The 16,395-nt window shown below is 50.3% G+C and overlaps 1 protein-coding gene across 2 annotated transcripts in view; it reads left to right on the forward strand.

The window, feature by feature from the left end:
* Rab11fip4 (RAB11 family interacting protein 4) overlaps positions 1–16,395 on the forward strand; it is a 95,605-nt gene that overhangs the window by 67,478 nt on the left and 11,732 nt on the right. For both annotated transcript variants that reach the window (XM_042691524.1, XM_042691533.1), the window contains one exon: positions 13,432–13,661. In XM_042691524.1, coding sequence (XP_042547458.1) covers positions 13,432–13,661 — 230 coding nt within the window. The remainder of the gene's footprint in view (positions 1–13,431; positions 13,662–16,395) is intronic.

Here is a 16,395-nt window from a genome sequence, read left to right on the forward strand (position 1 = left end):
CCGCAGATTAGTCTCTGGGGCCTCAGATGACATGCAAAGTGTATTCAGAGGTGACAGCCTTCCCCCAGGCTCTGCCTGGCTCTTTCCTTCTAGAGTCTTCCCTCTCTTACCATGGCCTGGAGGTCTACCAAGGAGAGAGTGGCCCTTTACACACACACTCCAGCACCTGCTGGTCACCTCCAGTCAGAGCTTTCCGGTCCATCCGCCTGTGCCCAGCTGGAAGAGTCTGCTTGGAGCAAGACTGGAACAGGGTTGCCCATCTGCCCTGGCAGCCTTCAGGTCTGCCTTGTTAAAGCACTGCCGCTCTGGCTGGCCGCAGGCCGCCGGAGGTCTGGAGGCGGGCCAGACAGAAAGGTGCAGGCTGTGCAGCCACCAGCCACATAAGGTGACTGTCCTTGGTAGTCTTCCAGGGAGCAAACATACCTGTCCATCCAGCCTGGCCGCTCCAAGGTCTGCAGCTCCACTGAAGCGAAGCCAGGCCAGCCTGGAGCCTGGCAGGCCCAGGAGGTGGTGGTCAGGACAGGATCTACCTGGCATTGCAAGGTAACCTGGAATCTATGGCCTGGTGGTCATGTAAAGCTCTTGCTGACAAGGCAGTCTGGCCAGCATGTCTTTGTGTGATCATCTGCATGGTTGCACCAGTGACAAATGAAGGATCTTATGGTATCAGGTGTGTGTGTGTGTACACGTACATTGCACACATGTACAGGAGCATGCTTGAAAGAAAGACGTGGGCTGCCCTTCGTGGGCACACACGTGTAAGGATTTCTCTCTCTCTGACTGAATCCTCCTCCCTGCTTATATTCAGGCTGCAGTTTGCAGTTGTTTTCCTTCACACGTTTGCAGCTCAGGTTGGTGTGCGCTGTGTTCTCACTGGAATGTTATAATTGAATTGATAGTGCCTTTTCATTCTCAGTGTTCTTAAAATAACAGTGCAACTTAAAATCTTGGGCCTCTTGGAGTTAATGAAACCCAGAAACTAGGTAACCTCTGGAAAGCTTACATAATCTGCCCAGTTCCTAAGGTAGAGAGTAGAGCCGCTTCGCAGTGGAGGCAGGATGATCTGTGGGGGCCCTATCGTGTGGTTTCAAGGGATGAACTTGAACACTGGCTGACTGGCTCAGATTCCAGCTGCCTTACCAGCCATAGGGCCTTGGTCGGCTTTTTCCCCTCACAGCTGGTTCTCTATCACTTGAGCCACAGCACCACTCTGGCTTTTGTCTGGTTAACCAGAAATAAGAGTCTCATGGATTTTTCTGGCTAGGCTACCTTTCAGCTGTGATCTTCGGATCTCAGCCTCCTGAGTAATTGGGATTATTCAGGCTGAGCTGCCAGTGTGCCAGGCACCTTTCTGTGTTCTCATTGTCGTTTTGTTTTGTTTGTGCCAGTCCTGGGGCTTGAACAGCACCATTTCCAGCTTTTTGGTAGTTAGTTGAGCCCCAGATTCTTCCCTACCCTGACCTGATTTGGGTGCAGGGTGGGCACAGAACATCTATCCCTGTTCCTATCTTGCTGGCTGTCATCTGCAGGGGTGGGGAACCTTTTCTCTGCAAAGAGCCATTTGAATATTTATAACATCATTTGCAGGTCATACAAAATTGTCTGTACAGGCTGGTAGCCACAGGCAGCTAAGGAGAGGCTGCCCTGTCCCACATCAGATGATTCTGTGAGCTGGAAGTCCTGCGAGGGCCACCCTGCTCATCTGCCCAGCTGAGAGGAGAAATGATGGTGGGAATGGTTGCCGCCTTCCTGAGGTGACGGGGAGCTGGTGTTCCCAGGGCTTCTAACCCCGAGGGTTTCTACCCCTCAGACATAATTTCTCCTTCATTCTCTTGTTCTCCTCCCACTGTGCCTCAGTTTCCATGTTCACCCATTTTCCTTCAGCAACTTTCTCTCTCCTTGCTCCTCTCTTCTAAGAAGTCTTCCCACACAGAGCCTCTTAGGAGCTGTGTTCTGGGGAAGGGGAGATTGGTGACAGGCCTATGCCTGTGATAGCGCAGTGAGCCTGGCTCCCTGCAACTAGCTTGGCTGGCTGCTGTCCCCGGGGTCTGCAGGGCCAGAATAGGCTGCTTGGTGCTCCGTGCTGCCCACTGCACTGGACATTGCATCACCCAAAGCACAGAAGTTCTCTATACTGCCCCTCCCTGCTCTGCTCCCTGGCTCTGTGATCTTTCACAACTCACTTAACCTCTCTGATTCTGAGTTTCTCCTTTAATGCCTTAATTGTTGTGTTCCTCCGGGCCCACCTGAATGTGTATGTCAGCTTTGTGCTTCTCTAGTTAAGTGACAAGGATCACAAGACTGCTAGCTGACAACCAGCACATGGAGATCCCTGGGCAGGGCACCGGGTACAGGATGACTTAACTGTAGAGGGACCACACTGCAGCACAATGGGGCAGGGGAGGAGTAGGGATGGAGGCCACACAGAGTCTAGTATGGAGGGCAAGGTGTGAGCTGCTGTCTGAGGAGGGAACAGGGCTGAGGGGACAGGTAAGGGACATCCTGCTGACTGCAGCTAGCAGAGAAGCTGCTGGCTGGAGGGAGACTTGGTGGGTTTCAATCTTGTTTCCTCAGAGATTTCCCATCTCCTCCTGAGCTTCGAACTCCCTCAGTCAAGTTCAAGTGCCAAAATTTGGAGTCCCTTTCTTAGAAGAGGTGAAATTGAAGCTCCTGTGCATAAGAAGAGTTGTGGGCCAGGGCATGGGGAGTGTGGGGTGGGAATGGGGCAGTAATTTGTCCTGAAGCCAGGGCCTGCTTAGAAGGACTTTGCTACGCATGTGTGGAGTCAGAACCTGGGTCTGTGGGTAGTTTAGAGTTCACAAGCTCTTCTTTTTTTTTTTAAATTATTTTTTATTTTTAGGGCGGTAGGGTGAGGTAGCACTGAGTTTGTAGTCACTTGCTAGACAGATACTCTACCCTTTGAACCAACCAGCCCTCTTAGCCCTCTTTGCTTTAATTGTTTTTCAGATAGAGTCTTATGTTTTTGCCCAGGACTAACTGAGATTCTTCTACTTAAACATCCCAAACAGTTGGGATCATAGGCTCAGGCTACCATGCCTGACTTATTGGTTAAGATGAGGTCGCTCTAACTTTTTGTCTGAGCTGATCTCATGATCTTCCTGCTCTCTTCCTCCCAAGCAGTTTGGGTTATAGGAATGAGCCATCGTACCTGGTTGACAGGCTCTTTAAAGGGCTTCCTGGTAGACTGTCCTGGGAATTCACTGCCCTTTGAGCCTCAATCTATGGTTATGATTAGACCTAAGATTTTCTTGCCTGAGCCTCTAGGGAGATCCTGGGAAGACCCCTGGGCTGTAACATGTAGCTGAATAACTGGGTCTGGCAAATTCCACAGGACAGAGAGATACCTGAACTGAGTCTGCCAGACAATTTTGGGAGCCTTTCCTGATGGAAAATGGGGCAGGGGAGAGTTAATGAAAGCAGAAAGTGATGGCTTCTCCTTGTAATCCCAGCTCAGGAGTTGGAATGGGAGGATTGAGATTCAAAGATGGGTAAAAGTTATCAAGAAATCCTGTCTTAAAAAACAAACAAGCCAGGGCTGGGAAGGTGGCTCAGTGGTAGAGCGCTTGCCTTGCATGCATGAGACCCTGGGTTCAATTCCTCAGCACCACATAAGCAAAAGGAAAAAAGCCAGAAGTGGCACTATGGCTCAAGTGGTAGAGCGCTAGCTTTGAGCTGAAGAGCTGAGGGACAGTGCCCAGGCCCAGAGTTCAGGCTCCACGACCGGACCCAAAACAAAAAAAAACAAGCCTGACAGGGTGTTAACCTCTCTATAATCCCAGTTCCTCAGGAGACTAGGGTAAAAAGCAATATGGTTCAAGACCAGCCTGAGCAAAGTTAGAGATAGCAAATCTAAGAAACTAAAAGTATAGGAACTGGGGGAGGAAGGGGGGCGGATGGCTTTCAAGTTGGTCCTGAGTTCAATCCCCTATACAAAAAAAAAGAAAAAAGCAGTTTTGGTGGGAGGAGGATGTACCTGCCCCAAGAGGGCAGGTTGACGGAGCTAAGCTACCAGCTTCGCTGTGGGTGCCAACTGGCACCTTGCTTCCTCTCCAGGCCCCAGGGAGGAAAGCTAGGCTCCCACCCTGGCTACACTTAGGCTCCTGGAAGCAGGCAGTGGTTTGTCTCTGGGAAGTTCCCTGTCACCTCTTTTGAGGGTACCGGCCTGGAGGACTCAAGAGGGGAAGGAGCTGCCTCCCACCCCCATCCAAGCCTTCACCTTGAATCTGAGCTCCCCCTGTCATGGTTAATAAAACATGGAGCCCCCAAAGCAAGTCCCACAAGCTTGAGGCTGTGTGAACAATTAAGCCCTCACTTCAAACAGCCACATCTTTAAAAGCTGTAATTTGCAGCTCAAAATAGCTGCCTGCTCCAGGAGGCTGGAGAGCCCTTGATGTGCGCCCATTGGGCGGGCAGCCTGAGACTCTGCTTTTGACATGTGAGTTTCCCCAGTGCCTGGTCCATGCTTTCTCAGGAGAGCTCCAGGCACAGTGGCTGAGGAGAACAGGAGCTTCAGGGTACTTAGGGAAATCTTCCTTGAGCATTTATATGGGATGCCTGAAGCTAGGGGGCCCCAACTTTGTAGATAATTACAACTGGGAGTAAAGAAGGGGGGAAATGTAAGAGTGGATTCGATTTGGATCTGAGACTTTTTTTTCCAGGGACTTAAGGGAAACATGGGGGTCCTCCGAGACCCCCAGAGCAGGCTGGCCATAGCTGGGCTTGCCTGTGTCCACATCCCCTCCTTGCCCCAGTGTGCCTGGCTACACCCCCTGCAGCAGGGAGCTCTCCTGTGTGAGTTCAGGTGGGTGGGAGAGGGGACCCTGCGTTTACAGGACGCCCTCCCTGGACCTGCGGCTTCTCATGGCTGGCATGCCTGGAATTCTTGGGGCTTGCTTGCCGGGTTTGGTTTCCAGATGTGGAAGTAATTTAAGTTCTGTTTTTATAATCCCTGAGAGTTTGCCTTAGGAGTCTGCCATCTCATTTGAAAATCAAGGCTGTTAGTGCTGGCAGGGGGAAGGGGTAGACCAGATGGCCTCCTTGAATCTCCCCCTTTTATTTTCGAGGAAGTGGGTTTATGGGGTACTTGGACCTAGGACCCAAGGTTTTGGGGGATGCCACACCCCATCCAGGGCTTGGTCAGAAGATGGGTTACCAAGGCCTCTCCTCTTCCCCTGTGATTTTCCCTGGAGATGATTTTCCAGATTAGCTGGGTCTTTAGTCACTATGACTGCCCTGGATGGTGGGTGGGGGAGGGATGCCCAGGTTCTGCACCACGTCATAGAGTAGCTAGCTTCACAGCTGAGAGGGTGCCCACGTGTCCCATGAGCGGTTGGGGCTCACCTTCCCACTCTGACCACAACAGAGGGAAGAAATACACTCTAGATTTCAAGTAGCCAGAAATACTGTCTGGAATAGAGAAGCTGGGACTATCTTGCTCAATTACTAGGCCCTTTGAGCCACGGAGGCGGCCGCTCTAGGATTAGAGGCTATGGATACAGACTGCCTGTTGGTCTCTTCTTTTGTAAACCAGTCACTATTTAGGTAAAATAGCTTTTACATTTGTCTTTTTTTTTTTTTGTCCAAGACTGGGACTTAAACTTGGTATCTGACTCTTCTGCTCATTGGCTGGCACTCTATCACCTGAGCCACGCCTCCAACCCCCTACATCTGTCCTAAACTATGCTAAATACAGATCTGGACCAACAAAAATTGCCTTTGCAATTCTGATGTCTGAATTGTACATATACTTCTTTAAAATTAAAACATAATGTGCATTTGAGAGACTACAGACAATGGAAATAATAATTAGATTCTTATGTAAGTAGTGTTTCCAAAACATTACTCTGTTCCACATAGACCCACCAAGATCTGGTTGCAGTAAAACATGATGTCTCAAGGAGCTGCAGTATCTCAAACTGATTGTGGAGAGCAGAGACCAGAAATAAATAAACAGATGAATCTTGAGTCTTTTTCTTTTTTTCAGTACTGGGGTTTGAACTCAGGGCCTGGCACTTGCTAGACAGGTGTTCATATCACTTGAACCATACCCCTGACCCTGGAGTCTCTTGATGAGTGACCTTCTGGTCTGGAAAGCCAAAAGTTCTCTTGGACTTGGAAGTGAATTGACTTTGAAGGAATTCCCTTCTGTTCAGGGCAGGGAGATGGGTGAGGCATCTAGGCTAAGGTGGGTGGAGCGTCAGGTTCCCCAAGAATAGGGAGGAGGAATACCAGTTGTTGGGACTGCCATACCAAAGTACTGCTGATAGGAAGCTGAACAACTGAAATGGGTTTTCTCATAGTCCTGGGACTAAATTCCGAGGCTGGCAACACAATCCAGAGTTGCTTGGTAACATTTTACTCCCTAACTCTTTGAAAGGAAATTAGACAAATATTATCAAAACTAAGTGCATTTCTCTTTGTAACTAATATACCGTTAACACACCCTCCAATATTAAGCATTGTCCCTTAGCACCACCCAACATCTAGACCCTGTTTCAGCATTATTCTGTTTGTCAGAGCTGCCCTTTCTGTATTTTGAAACTGTTAATCAATGCATTAAAGTGTTAAATAGACCAGTCACAATTTAAATTTTCATTTGTTTGTATGATCTGGGAGTTAACTTTTCTGTCCTTTGATCGAGAGCTATAGTTCTCAGAGTGTGTCACTATCCTTTAGTTTTTATCACTCAACGCTGGCACTCTGCCACTTTGAGCCACATCTCCACTTCCCACTTTTTTGATGGTTAATTGGAGATAAGAATCTTAAGGGCCTTTTCTGCCCATGTTGTCTTTAAATCTGTCCTCAGATCTCAGCCTCCTGAGTAGCTAGAATTACTGGCATGAGGCACCACACTCCGCTTTTGATCTGGTTGTCTTTTGGAGTATTTGGGGGGTCTTTGTACTCAGGTCAGACTGTGGAGTTCCTCTCTTGTGAGCCTTGTCATCCTCTTCCCTGCTCCGCCTTTACGGAGAGAGGCAGTTTCAAATTTCCAGCTTCTTAGCTTTGTTTAGATTAGCTCTGTGTATTTTGAAACTGCTATTACAGGCAAAAAATAGGTAGTGTTATATCTTGTTAAGTCCTTTATCATTTTTAAGTGTCCCTCCCTCTAGCCTTAAAATGCTTTGCCTAAGATTAATGTACCCCACCCTCAGCTTTTCTTTTGGTTAGTGTTTGTGTGTATTTTTTTAAATATGCATCTAAATAGCATGCAGTTATTTATCTAGTCTCTTGCTGTCAGCGTTTTGATGGGCTTGTTCCCTCCACTTGCATGCAATGTGTTACTGATATGGTTGAGTTGTTATTTATTTTCTATTTTTCCCATCTGATCTTTGCTTCTCTTTTCCTCTTCTTCCTGATTCCTTTTGGATGATTTGTGCTTTTGATTCCTTTTCTTCCTCAGAGTAACTTTTAATTTTATTAGTTGCTCTATTTTTACATGCTCACATGTTACCCGAGTGAAAGTAGTACAGTACAGGTGAGGGGCGGAGTGTCTCTCCAGGGGTGGAGGGAGTTGGGAAGACAATGCAACATAGTCGAAGGTCCCTTGAAGCCTAAATGGGCTTGAAAACCAGCTCTTACCAGCCTTCCCCACACCCTTCAGGTCTCAGATTCAGATCTGCTGCAGCGCCTGCTTACCATGCAGAGGCCCTGGGTTCCGCCAGCAGCAGAGGAGAAAAGGGGGAAAGCGCATCACAATGCCAGCTGGCTTCTCTGCAATGTCCTGTGGGCTGCTCTCTGGTCAGCAGCGTTCTGGTGGGGAAAGATGGCCTCAACCTGGGGGAAGGTTTGGATTAGACATGGAGTAGAGTGTTCTCCAGGCCCCACAGCCTTGGAGGCAGCCTGGGTATGCTGGTCATGGACACCTCCAACCAGTGCCCAAGTGGGCTCTACCAGAGTCTGCCCCAGATACTCCCTCATGGTGCCTCCCAGAGACCCCCACTCCATCCCTCACTGAGGATGTGCTCTGTCTTTAGATGCCTTTAGTTCCACTGGTCCCTCTGCTCTGCCACCCCTCAGGAATTCGCTCATCTCTCTGGTTTGGGTTTGGGGCTGCCTGACATTTCTTCTTTCTTTCTCTGCCACTCCTAGTGGGAGTTGGGGGGAAGGTGTGTAAATGAGGGCCCCGCCTTTGCACCGCCCCCCCCCCCCCCCCCGCCTTTGCCTTGTATAAGTGGCACAGGAGGCTTGGGAGTCCCAGCCTGGCCTTCTCTTCCAGTTAGCACCAGCCTGAGATTCCAGAGCCCGTGGTATCTGATCACACTGAAGCAGGTCTGCCAAGCACTGCCATGTCCCCATCTGAAATGAGGTGATTGGGCACCTCCCTCTGGAGGCAAGGCCTCCTATCTGAGACTAAGGATGAATACTGGTTGTTACTCTTGTCCCCCTCCTGGGACCTGTGGGTCTCCTGGGGGCCGACAGCAGTGCTCAGGAGTTGCTCTGAGATCTGTCCTGGGGACTCCTATTGTGGATCTTGAGCTGAGCTGAGATCTTGTTTCAGCAACGCACCTCCAGCCCCCTGTCTGGAGGGATAGAGCCTGTAAGCTGTCCTGGCACCCTCCCTGGGTGGGAGGCTAGCCCTGAGGTGGGGAGCCTGGCCCCGAGGTGAGAAGATAGCATCTGCCCTGTCTTCTGACCTCGGCCTCCCCCACCAGCCTTGCTGTGATGCGGGGCAAGCCCTAGTGGCTTGGCTTAGTGACTAGCTCACCTGGGCTTGCCCTTACCCGTGTTATAGGCAGGCCAAGGTGCTGGTCTTCCTGTAGGTGTTTGGCCTCCCCTTAATTCCCATCCGTTCCTGGCACCTGGCAACCCTGCTGAGGACTAACCTCGGACCAACCATCAGCAGCCACGGCACAGATCAGCTACAGTCTCTGCCATCATCTTTGCATGGTGAGAGCCACTGAGCCACCATGGTCGGTAGGAGAGCTCAGACCAGGTACCCCAGGCCCATCCCTCTCGGAACCTGGAAGCAGTAGCACCCTGAACTGAAGCTTTTGCCCTGGCCCTTGTCTTCTGGGCTGTCAGCTAGCTAGAAGTGCCCGGCCTGCCAGGCTGCAGCTCTCCTCCCCAACATTAGCTTGGCTTGTGTCCACTATCACACACCTTCCCTGTGGTGGGCCCACGTGTGCTGTGGGTCCACGTGTGCTGTGGGTGCCTGGCTTCCAGGGAAGCTGGGACGTGCCTGCCCTGGCTATTTTTACCCAGGCTTGTCCCCACAGAGCTGTGCTTTGGCTCAGTTACTGCCTGCAGAGCGGAGTTGTTGCCAGGGCTGGGGGTGGATGAGCCAGAGCCTCAGATCCTCTTGGACTCCCTTCCTCAGAGAGCAGTTCAACTTAACACCCATTCAAGGGCATAACTAGTGTGCAGCGAGGACCTAGCTATGGGAAGAAGAGGCACCTGACCACTAGAGGCCAGGCTCTGCCACTTGCAGAAGTTTGGGTCCCTATCCCTGCTCCAAAACAAAAGCCGAACCTACATGTCAGAGGCAAAGCATCCCAGGGGCTTGGACAGGAGTCAGCAACTCAGGATCACCCTTGGGAGTCTTCAGTGATGACGATAATAATGGTCACATTTGTAGACTTTTCATTTGTACCAAGACTGTGAGTGCTTACTTAATTCTAATCCTATCTGTGGATGGGGAAACTGAGGCACTCAGGCACTTGAGCCCACTCCGAACACACCCACCCCTCTCTCCTTTGCCATGTTTTCAAGTCCTCCTGATGTGAGGCGTTGTCCTTGATTCTCTGTGGCATCCGGTCACACCGGTCCGCTTATCACTTTTACCTGAGGCTCAGAAACAGCCAGGCAGTGATTACACCAGAACTGGCCCTGGGCCTCCAGTCCTCTGGTCCCACCTTCCCAGCTTGCCATACCAAGACGCAGCATGCTCACCAGTGCTGGCTAACAGCTCCCACGGCTCCCTGTGGTGCTCTCCCGTGGGGTTCAGATGTGATGTCCCCGTGGCTCCCTATGAAGAGTGAGTGCAGAAGTGCAGTCCCCAGAGTCCGTGGTCTCTGTACATTAGCTGCTGCCAGAAAGCACTTGATCTTGGCAGGCGTGGCTTCACGGCACCTCCCCACCAGGACAAGCTGGTAAGGGCAGAGACCGAATGAAGCTGGATGGCACCCCATATATAGCAATACTTGGCCCTTTTCAGCCTCCATTGAATTCAGCCTTTGTCAGCTTCCTATAGAGAAAGGGGTGACTCTGTGCTCACATGCTGGCAGAACAGCTCTTAGAACTGGAGATGGCCCCCATGGGCAAGCTGTGTGCCTCCAGGCTCCTGTGTCCAGCTGGGGCCAGCGCTGTCCAGTCCCAGCTGGATACTGGGTGGGAAAGTGGAGAGGGGATCGAGGGGACTGCTGATGGCTGAGCCAGAATGGCTGAGCCCTGTTTCTCCATCTCTGGGCCTCAGAACTCTTTCCAGTAATTCCTGGCCTTAGATCATCTGCCAGCCGTGGCTGCCTGGCTATCAAGACCTTTCTTGCTGGCTGGGAAGGTGGCTCAGTGGTAGAGTACTTGCTTTGTATCACTGAGGCCCTGGATTTAATTCCTCATAGAAAAAGCCAGAAGTGGCGCTGTAGCTCAAGTGGTAGAGCGCTAGCCTTGAGCTGAAGAGCTGAGGGACAGCGCCCAGGCCCAGAGTTCAGGCCCCATGACCAACAAAACAAAAACAAAAACAGGGCTGGGAAGGTGGCTCAGTGATAGAGCGCTTGCCTTGCATGCCTGAGGCCCTGGGTTTGATTCCTCAGCACCACATAAGCAAAAAGAAAAAAGCCGGAAGTGGCGCTGTGGCTCAAGTGGTAGAGCGCTAGCCTTGAGCTGAAGAGCTGAGGGACAGTGCCCAGGCCCAGAGTCCAGGCCCCACGACCGGCCCCTCCCCCCCAAAAAAACAAAAACAAAGACCTTTCTGGCTGACCAGAGAGGCTAGGCCAGGACTTGAGCTACTATAACTTCTGACTCTGGTGTATGTGCAAATTGTCACATGTTCTTGGGAGCAGCCTCAGAGGTCTCAGAGAGATGGTCACTTGCCCCAGGGTATACACCTTGGGGTACACCCTGAATGGCTGGGTCGGCCAGGACTGAGAACAAGTCTGCCAGATCCCAAAGCTTGGATCCCAGGGCTGGCAGAGGGGCATGCTCATCCACTCTGTCTCTCTTTACCTTGGGACCCTGTGGCAAGAGAAGGAGGTAAGCCTGGGATGGTCTGGGTCCCTAAGGTCAGAGCCCTGGGGAGTTAGATTGGATCACAGACAATGGCTAGGGCCACCTACTGGAGACACTGTTCCTTTCCTAAAGTCTCCCCAAAAGACAGCCTTCCTGTGCAAATTCTAAGGAGGCCTTGTTCAGCTCCAGGCCTGGACCACTCTAGACGCTGGGGCCTCTGGATGGTGACTGGGTGTTGCGTGGATGTCTTTTCACACAGGGGTATGGGGACAAGAAGGGGGAGCAGAGGGCAGAGTCTCGCAAGCTTCCCTGCTCCCTTGCTTGCGGCACACTCCTTGTGTCTTGGGATGCCCCAATTCTTCCAGTCCTCCAGGAAGGCTTCAGTTCTAGGATCAGCAGGGTGACAAAGGGGGAACCCGACAACCTGGGGGGCTGCCACAGTGGATTCTATGACCAAATCAGTCTTGGATTTGTCTGGGAATGAGGCTGGCATCTTTCATCGGCCTGAGTGGAATTTGCCTGACCACCTCAGCCAGATTCCTATCAGCTCCTCCCCCGCTCCGGAGCTTTCCTGTGTGCCCCGAGGCCTCCTCTGCTCTTCCACACAACAGAGTGCCTGGTGTCATACCTAGGAACAGGTCCTTACAAAGTGCACTCACCTCACTGTTAGCCCTAGATCCATGAAATATGGATGCATCATTGTTAAATAGAACCAGTGAACAGCTACCAGGAAAGGCAGGGCCTGTTGCCTACTAGTCAGAAGATGCTGGCACAATTGTTCTCAGAGCCTCAGTTTCCCTGTCAGGAAAATGGGTACAGTAATGGCTGTCCCAAATAGTTGTCATGAAACACAATTGGGATGATGCATGTGCTCTTGGCGTGCTCTCTAGAATGAGGCAGTTGCCCAGTACTGCCGGTTTCCTTTGGTTTGCATTGGATGACAGCTTTCTGCTTGCCAATGAAGAGCTTGCATCAGGCGTAAGACCTGATGGGTTTGGACCTATGTGGGGTCAGATCAGTGACCTCTAGGTGGAGAGCACTCTGTGAACATTAGAGGTGGCTTTAATTACCCAATCTGTTAGTCTCCATGATCAGGGTGCCTGCTGCCAGCCTTATTGGTTCATGACATGGGTAGGAGCCAAGCATATTATTCACCATCCATCCTTAGCCCAGGGGTCCTGGTGGGGGTAGACCCCAGGATGGCTGCACATGTCTAGGCAGGTGCATCCAAGTGGATCTCCAGATGGCCTCAGGTATTCTGGATTCCCGTTCTTTTTTTTTTTGGTCTGTCGTGGGGCCTGAACTCTGGCCTGGGTGCTGTCCCTCAGCTCTTCAGCACAAGGTGAGCGCTCTACTGCGTGAGCCACAGCGCCACTTCTGGTTTTCTAGTGGTTTATTGGAGATAAGAGTCTCACAGACTTTCCTGCCTGGGTTGGCTTTGAACTGTGATCCTCAGATCTCAGCCTCCTGAGTAGCTAGGATTACAGGTGTGAGCCACCGGTGCCCAGCTCCTGTTCTTATCTGAGGCTGCCAGAGGCTTTCTACCTCCTGCTCTAGGATTCTTCTGGCATCTTAGGATGAGGAGAAAGCACCTTAATGCACACCAACATGCTGGTGTTGTCTAGCACAGGCCCAGCAGGGCCAGCACTGGCCCCAAGCTCAGAAGTGAAAGGCCTGGCACGCACTTACCTCCCAAGGTGCTGTGCCGCCCTCTGGCCAGAGGCTACAGGAGTAGTTCACTCAGTGGCCACGCTGGGCCTGTAGTACTCCGTTATTCTAGAAAGGAGGAAGGAGGAAGGAGGCAGCTGACTTTCAGTGGCATGCCCAGGGTCATGGAGGGTGGATGTCAGCTATGCAGACTTCCTCTTCCATGCTGCTTCAGTCTTCTTCATGAGGGCCATCCAGTGTTGACATGCACATAGTGCCTCCTCAAAGCATCGGGCTTCCTGCACAGAGTCAGTGATGAGGGCTCCAGTGTGCTGTCCAGATCCCCTGAAGGGACATGGCTAGCTGTGACCCTTCTCCATGGATGGCTGTCCCTAGGATGTCCACTTCCTCACTGGACTCTCAGCCAAGTGAGAGGTTCCCAAGATTCTTCACCTGCCAGGCTTTCTCTTCTGTGGATTCCCAGGGTCTGGGCCTTCCATTCTCACCATCGCTGATCCTGCTGGTACCATGGGTTCTGATGGGGAGCCCAGAGCTTCAGCTAACTGACTCTGCTCATTCTGTCTTCCCTGTCTTTCTCAGGGCAGCGACGTCTCTGGCCCCACCTTTGCTGATGGCGAGCTCATCCCCAGGGAGCCTGGCTTCTTTCCTGAGGACGAGGAGGAGGCCATGACACTGGCCCCCCCAGAGGGTCCCCAGGAGACCGACATGGACAGCCCCATGGAGAGCACCCAGGGCCTGGAGGACTCTGTCAGGGGTCCCACCGAGGAGAAGGAGCAGGGCCTTGGGAGCCTATTTCTGCCGGAGGACAAGTGAGTAAACTGTTGCTCTGTGGCCTCCAGGCCAGAAACATGCTTCTTCCTGGAAGATAACTCCAGAAGGTACACGTGACATACACTGTTGTGACTTTCATGGATATTCTGCCTGGCAGAAAGCTTTGGAATTTCAGACAGCTATACAAAGACAAGTTTGAATGAGTAATGATATGAGATTCATGATATCAGATACTTATAAAATCCAAGTTACCCTCAGGCGCCAGTGGCTTACACCTGTGACCCTAGCTACTCAGGAGGCTGAGACCTGAGGATCGAAGCTAGCCTAGGCTGGGCAGGAAAGCCTGTGAAACTCTTTTATCTCCACTTAACTACTAAAAAGCCAGAAGTAGAGCTGTAGCTCAAGTGATAGAGTGCTAACCTTGAGTAAAAAAGCTCAGGGGTAGTACCCAGGCCTTGAGTTCAAGCCAACAAAACAGCAAGAAGTTATAAAGATGTCATTATGATCTTTATTAAAAGAAGAACACGTACTATCTGTATATAGAAAAATTACTAGAAAATTTACTCTTAAAATTAGTTATTTCTTGGAGGTAAATGGCCGATCATTTTAATTGTATCTATACTCAGTTATATAACCTATATTTTCTGTATTGATCATGCTGACATCAGAAATGGTTTTTTTTGTGTGTGTTCTTGCGGTGCTGGAGGGCCTTGTGCTTGCTCGGCAGGTGCTGCCCAGGAATGTGTTTTTGTTTTTGTTTTTAAAACCACTCCAAAGACTTTGGTGGGGCTGGGTGTATAGCTCAGAGGCAGAGCAGTTACATACTATGATCAAGGCCATAGGTTTGAGCTGTAGCACCACAAAAAAAAAAAAAAAAGACCTAAGTAAGACCCTGTGACTCTGACTTTGCAGTGCAGCCGAGTTACCTTCTAGTTTGGTATCATCAGACAGGAGTTCCTTCTAGTTCAGCCTGCAAATTCAGTCTCTGCAAGTATAACGGGCTCACCAGTTGTCTCTTCCAGTTCAGTCTCTGCGAGTATAACAGGCTCACCACCGTTTGCCACCACTGCATCTGGGAAGCCATGGCAGTTGGAGGTGGTGCCCTAAATAGGCGAGGAGGGGGACAGGGCACTGATGGAGATATTTGAAGAGGGAAGAGACTCTTCCAGTGTTGGTTGAATCATGAGATGGCAACCTTTTTCTTTTCTTTCTTTCTTTTTTTGTTGGTCGTGGAGCCTGAACTCTGGGCCTGGGCCCTGATCCTCAGCTCTTCAGCTCAAGGCTAGCACTCTACCACTTGAGCCACAGTGCCACTTCCAGCTTTTTCTGCTTACGTGGTGCTGAGGAATCTAACCCAGGGCCTTATGCACGCAGGGCAAGCATTTTACCACTGAGCTACCTTCCCAGCCCGAGATGGCAAACTTTTAATCCATTTTCAAATATAAAAATATTTTCAAAGAATAATAAAAGGGAAATTCATGTAATTGAACCTAACAGGTTTTCTCAGTGCTCATGAGGCAGGATGCTTTTGGCATTTCCCTTGAGAGAAGTTACTGGGGATTTCTCCCTGGGGGCGGTTTGTCAGCTATTCTTCCCTACCTCCCCCACAGAACTATTGATCCCTACTAGCTGATTGTCCACCAGTTGGTGGTCCTGTGGTTTTCTGGACCTACCTACCAGGAGGCAAGACAGCAGTAGGTAAGGAGGGCTTGGGTAAACTGCATAATAGGAAGAATTGAGAAGTTTGATCAGCAGCTCTGCTGAAGTGCAGAAGAATCCTAGGACACACAAATGACTAAATAAAATAGGGATGAGGTGCCATGAGACTTGGTCTTCAGCACCCTGTCATTAAACTGTGATCCTTAAGTAGAAATGGAGGTTCCTCGGGGGCATAGATTGAGAACTGTCGCCTACACCCTTTGGGGCTTCTTTCCCTGCTCAGCTTTCTCGTTTGAAGTGCGTACGCTCAGTGAGTTTGGGAAAAGTGAAACCTTTGAGTGATAAGATGGAGAAATGGTTACATGGAGGCTAAAGGCCGGTAGATGTGACAGGGGGTGTGTGGTCCTCTTTTTTGTTCTTAGGGTATTTATGGACTCAGCTAGTCCCCAGTGTATCACAGGCCACATCATGGGTAACCCATGAGACACCCCAGAACCTGAGATCTCTGACTCATGTTCTTTGCTACTAGTAGCTCATTGTTATTTATCATTTCAGAGATGTACATGTTAATTCCAATGTTGAAAAAGACCAAACATGGTGCCTTATACCTTTAATCCTAGTTTCTCAGGAGATGGAGATAAGGAGGATCTCAATTTGAGGCTAGCTTGGAGATTCCATCTCAACCAATAGTTGGGTATGGTGGTGTACTCACTTGTTTGCCCAGTCAGATTGTAGTCCAAGCCAACCCAGGCATACATTCAAAATATTAGCTCAAAAATAAAAGCAAAAGGGGCTGAAGATACGGCTCAAGGCCCTGAGCTCAAACCCCCAGTACTGCTAATAAATAGAAAAACCTGAAAAAGATTTTTAAAAAAGTGAGCAGTGGGGGTAAAATACCCCTATCCAAGTCCTGTTATTATTTTAATATTTGTATTTTGTAGGCTCAAGAGGTAGAGTATCTGCACTGCAAGAATAGTGCTCTGAGTTCAAACCCCAGTACCACCAAGTATTTTCCAATGTTTCTTTCTGTATAGAGCTTACATACTCATTTTTTAAAGTCTCAAAGTTTGGATGGATGGGTGAATGGATGGATGGATGGATGGATGGATGGAG

This window comes from Dipodomys spectabilis, unplaced genomic scaffold (genome assembly GCF_019054845.1).
Source record: "Dipodomys spectabilis isolate Male_0828 unplaced genomic scaffold, ASM1905484v1 ptg000004l, whole genome shotgun sequence".
NCBI classification, from domain to species: Eukaryota; Metazoa; Chordata; class Mammalia; order Rodentia; family Heteromyidae; genus Dipodomys; species Dipodomys spectabilis.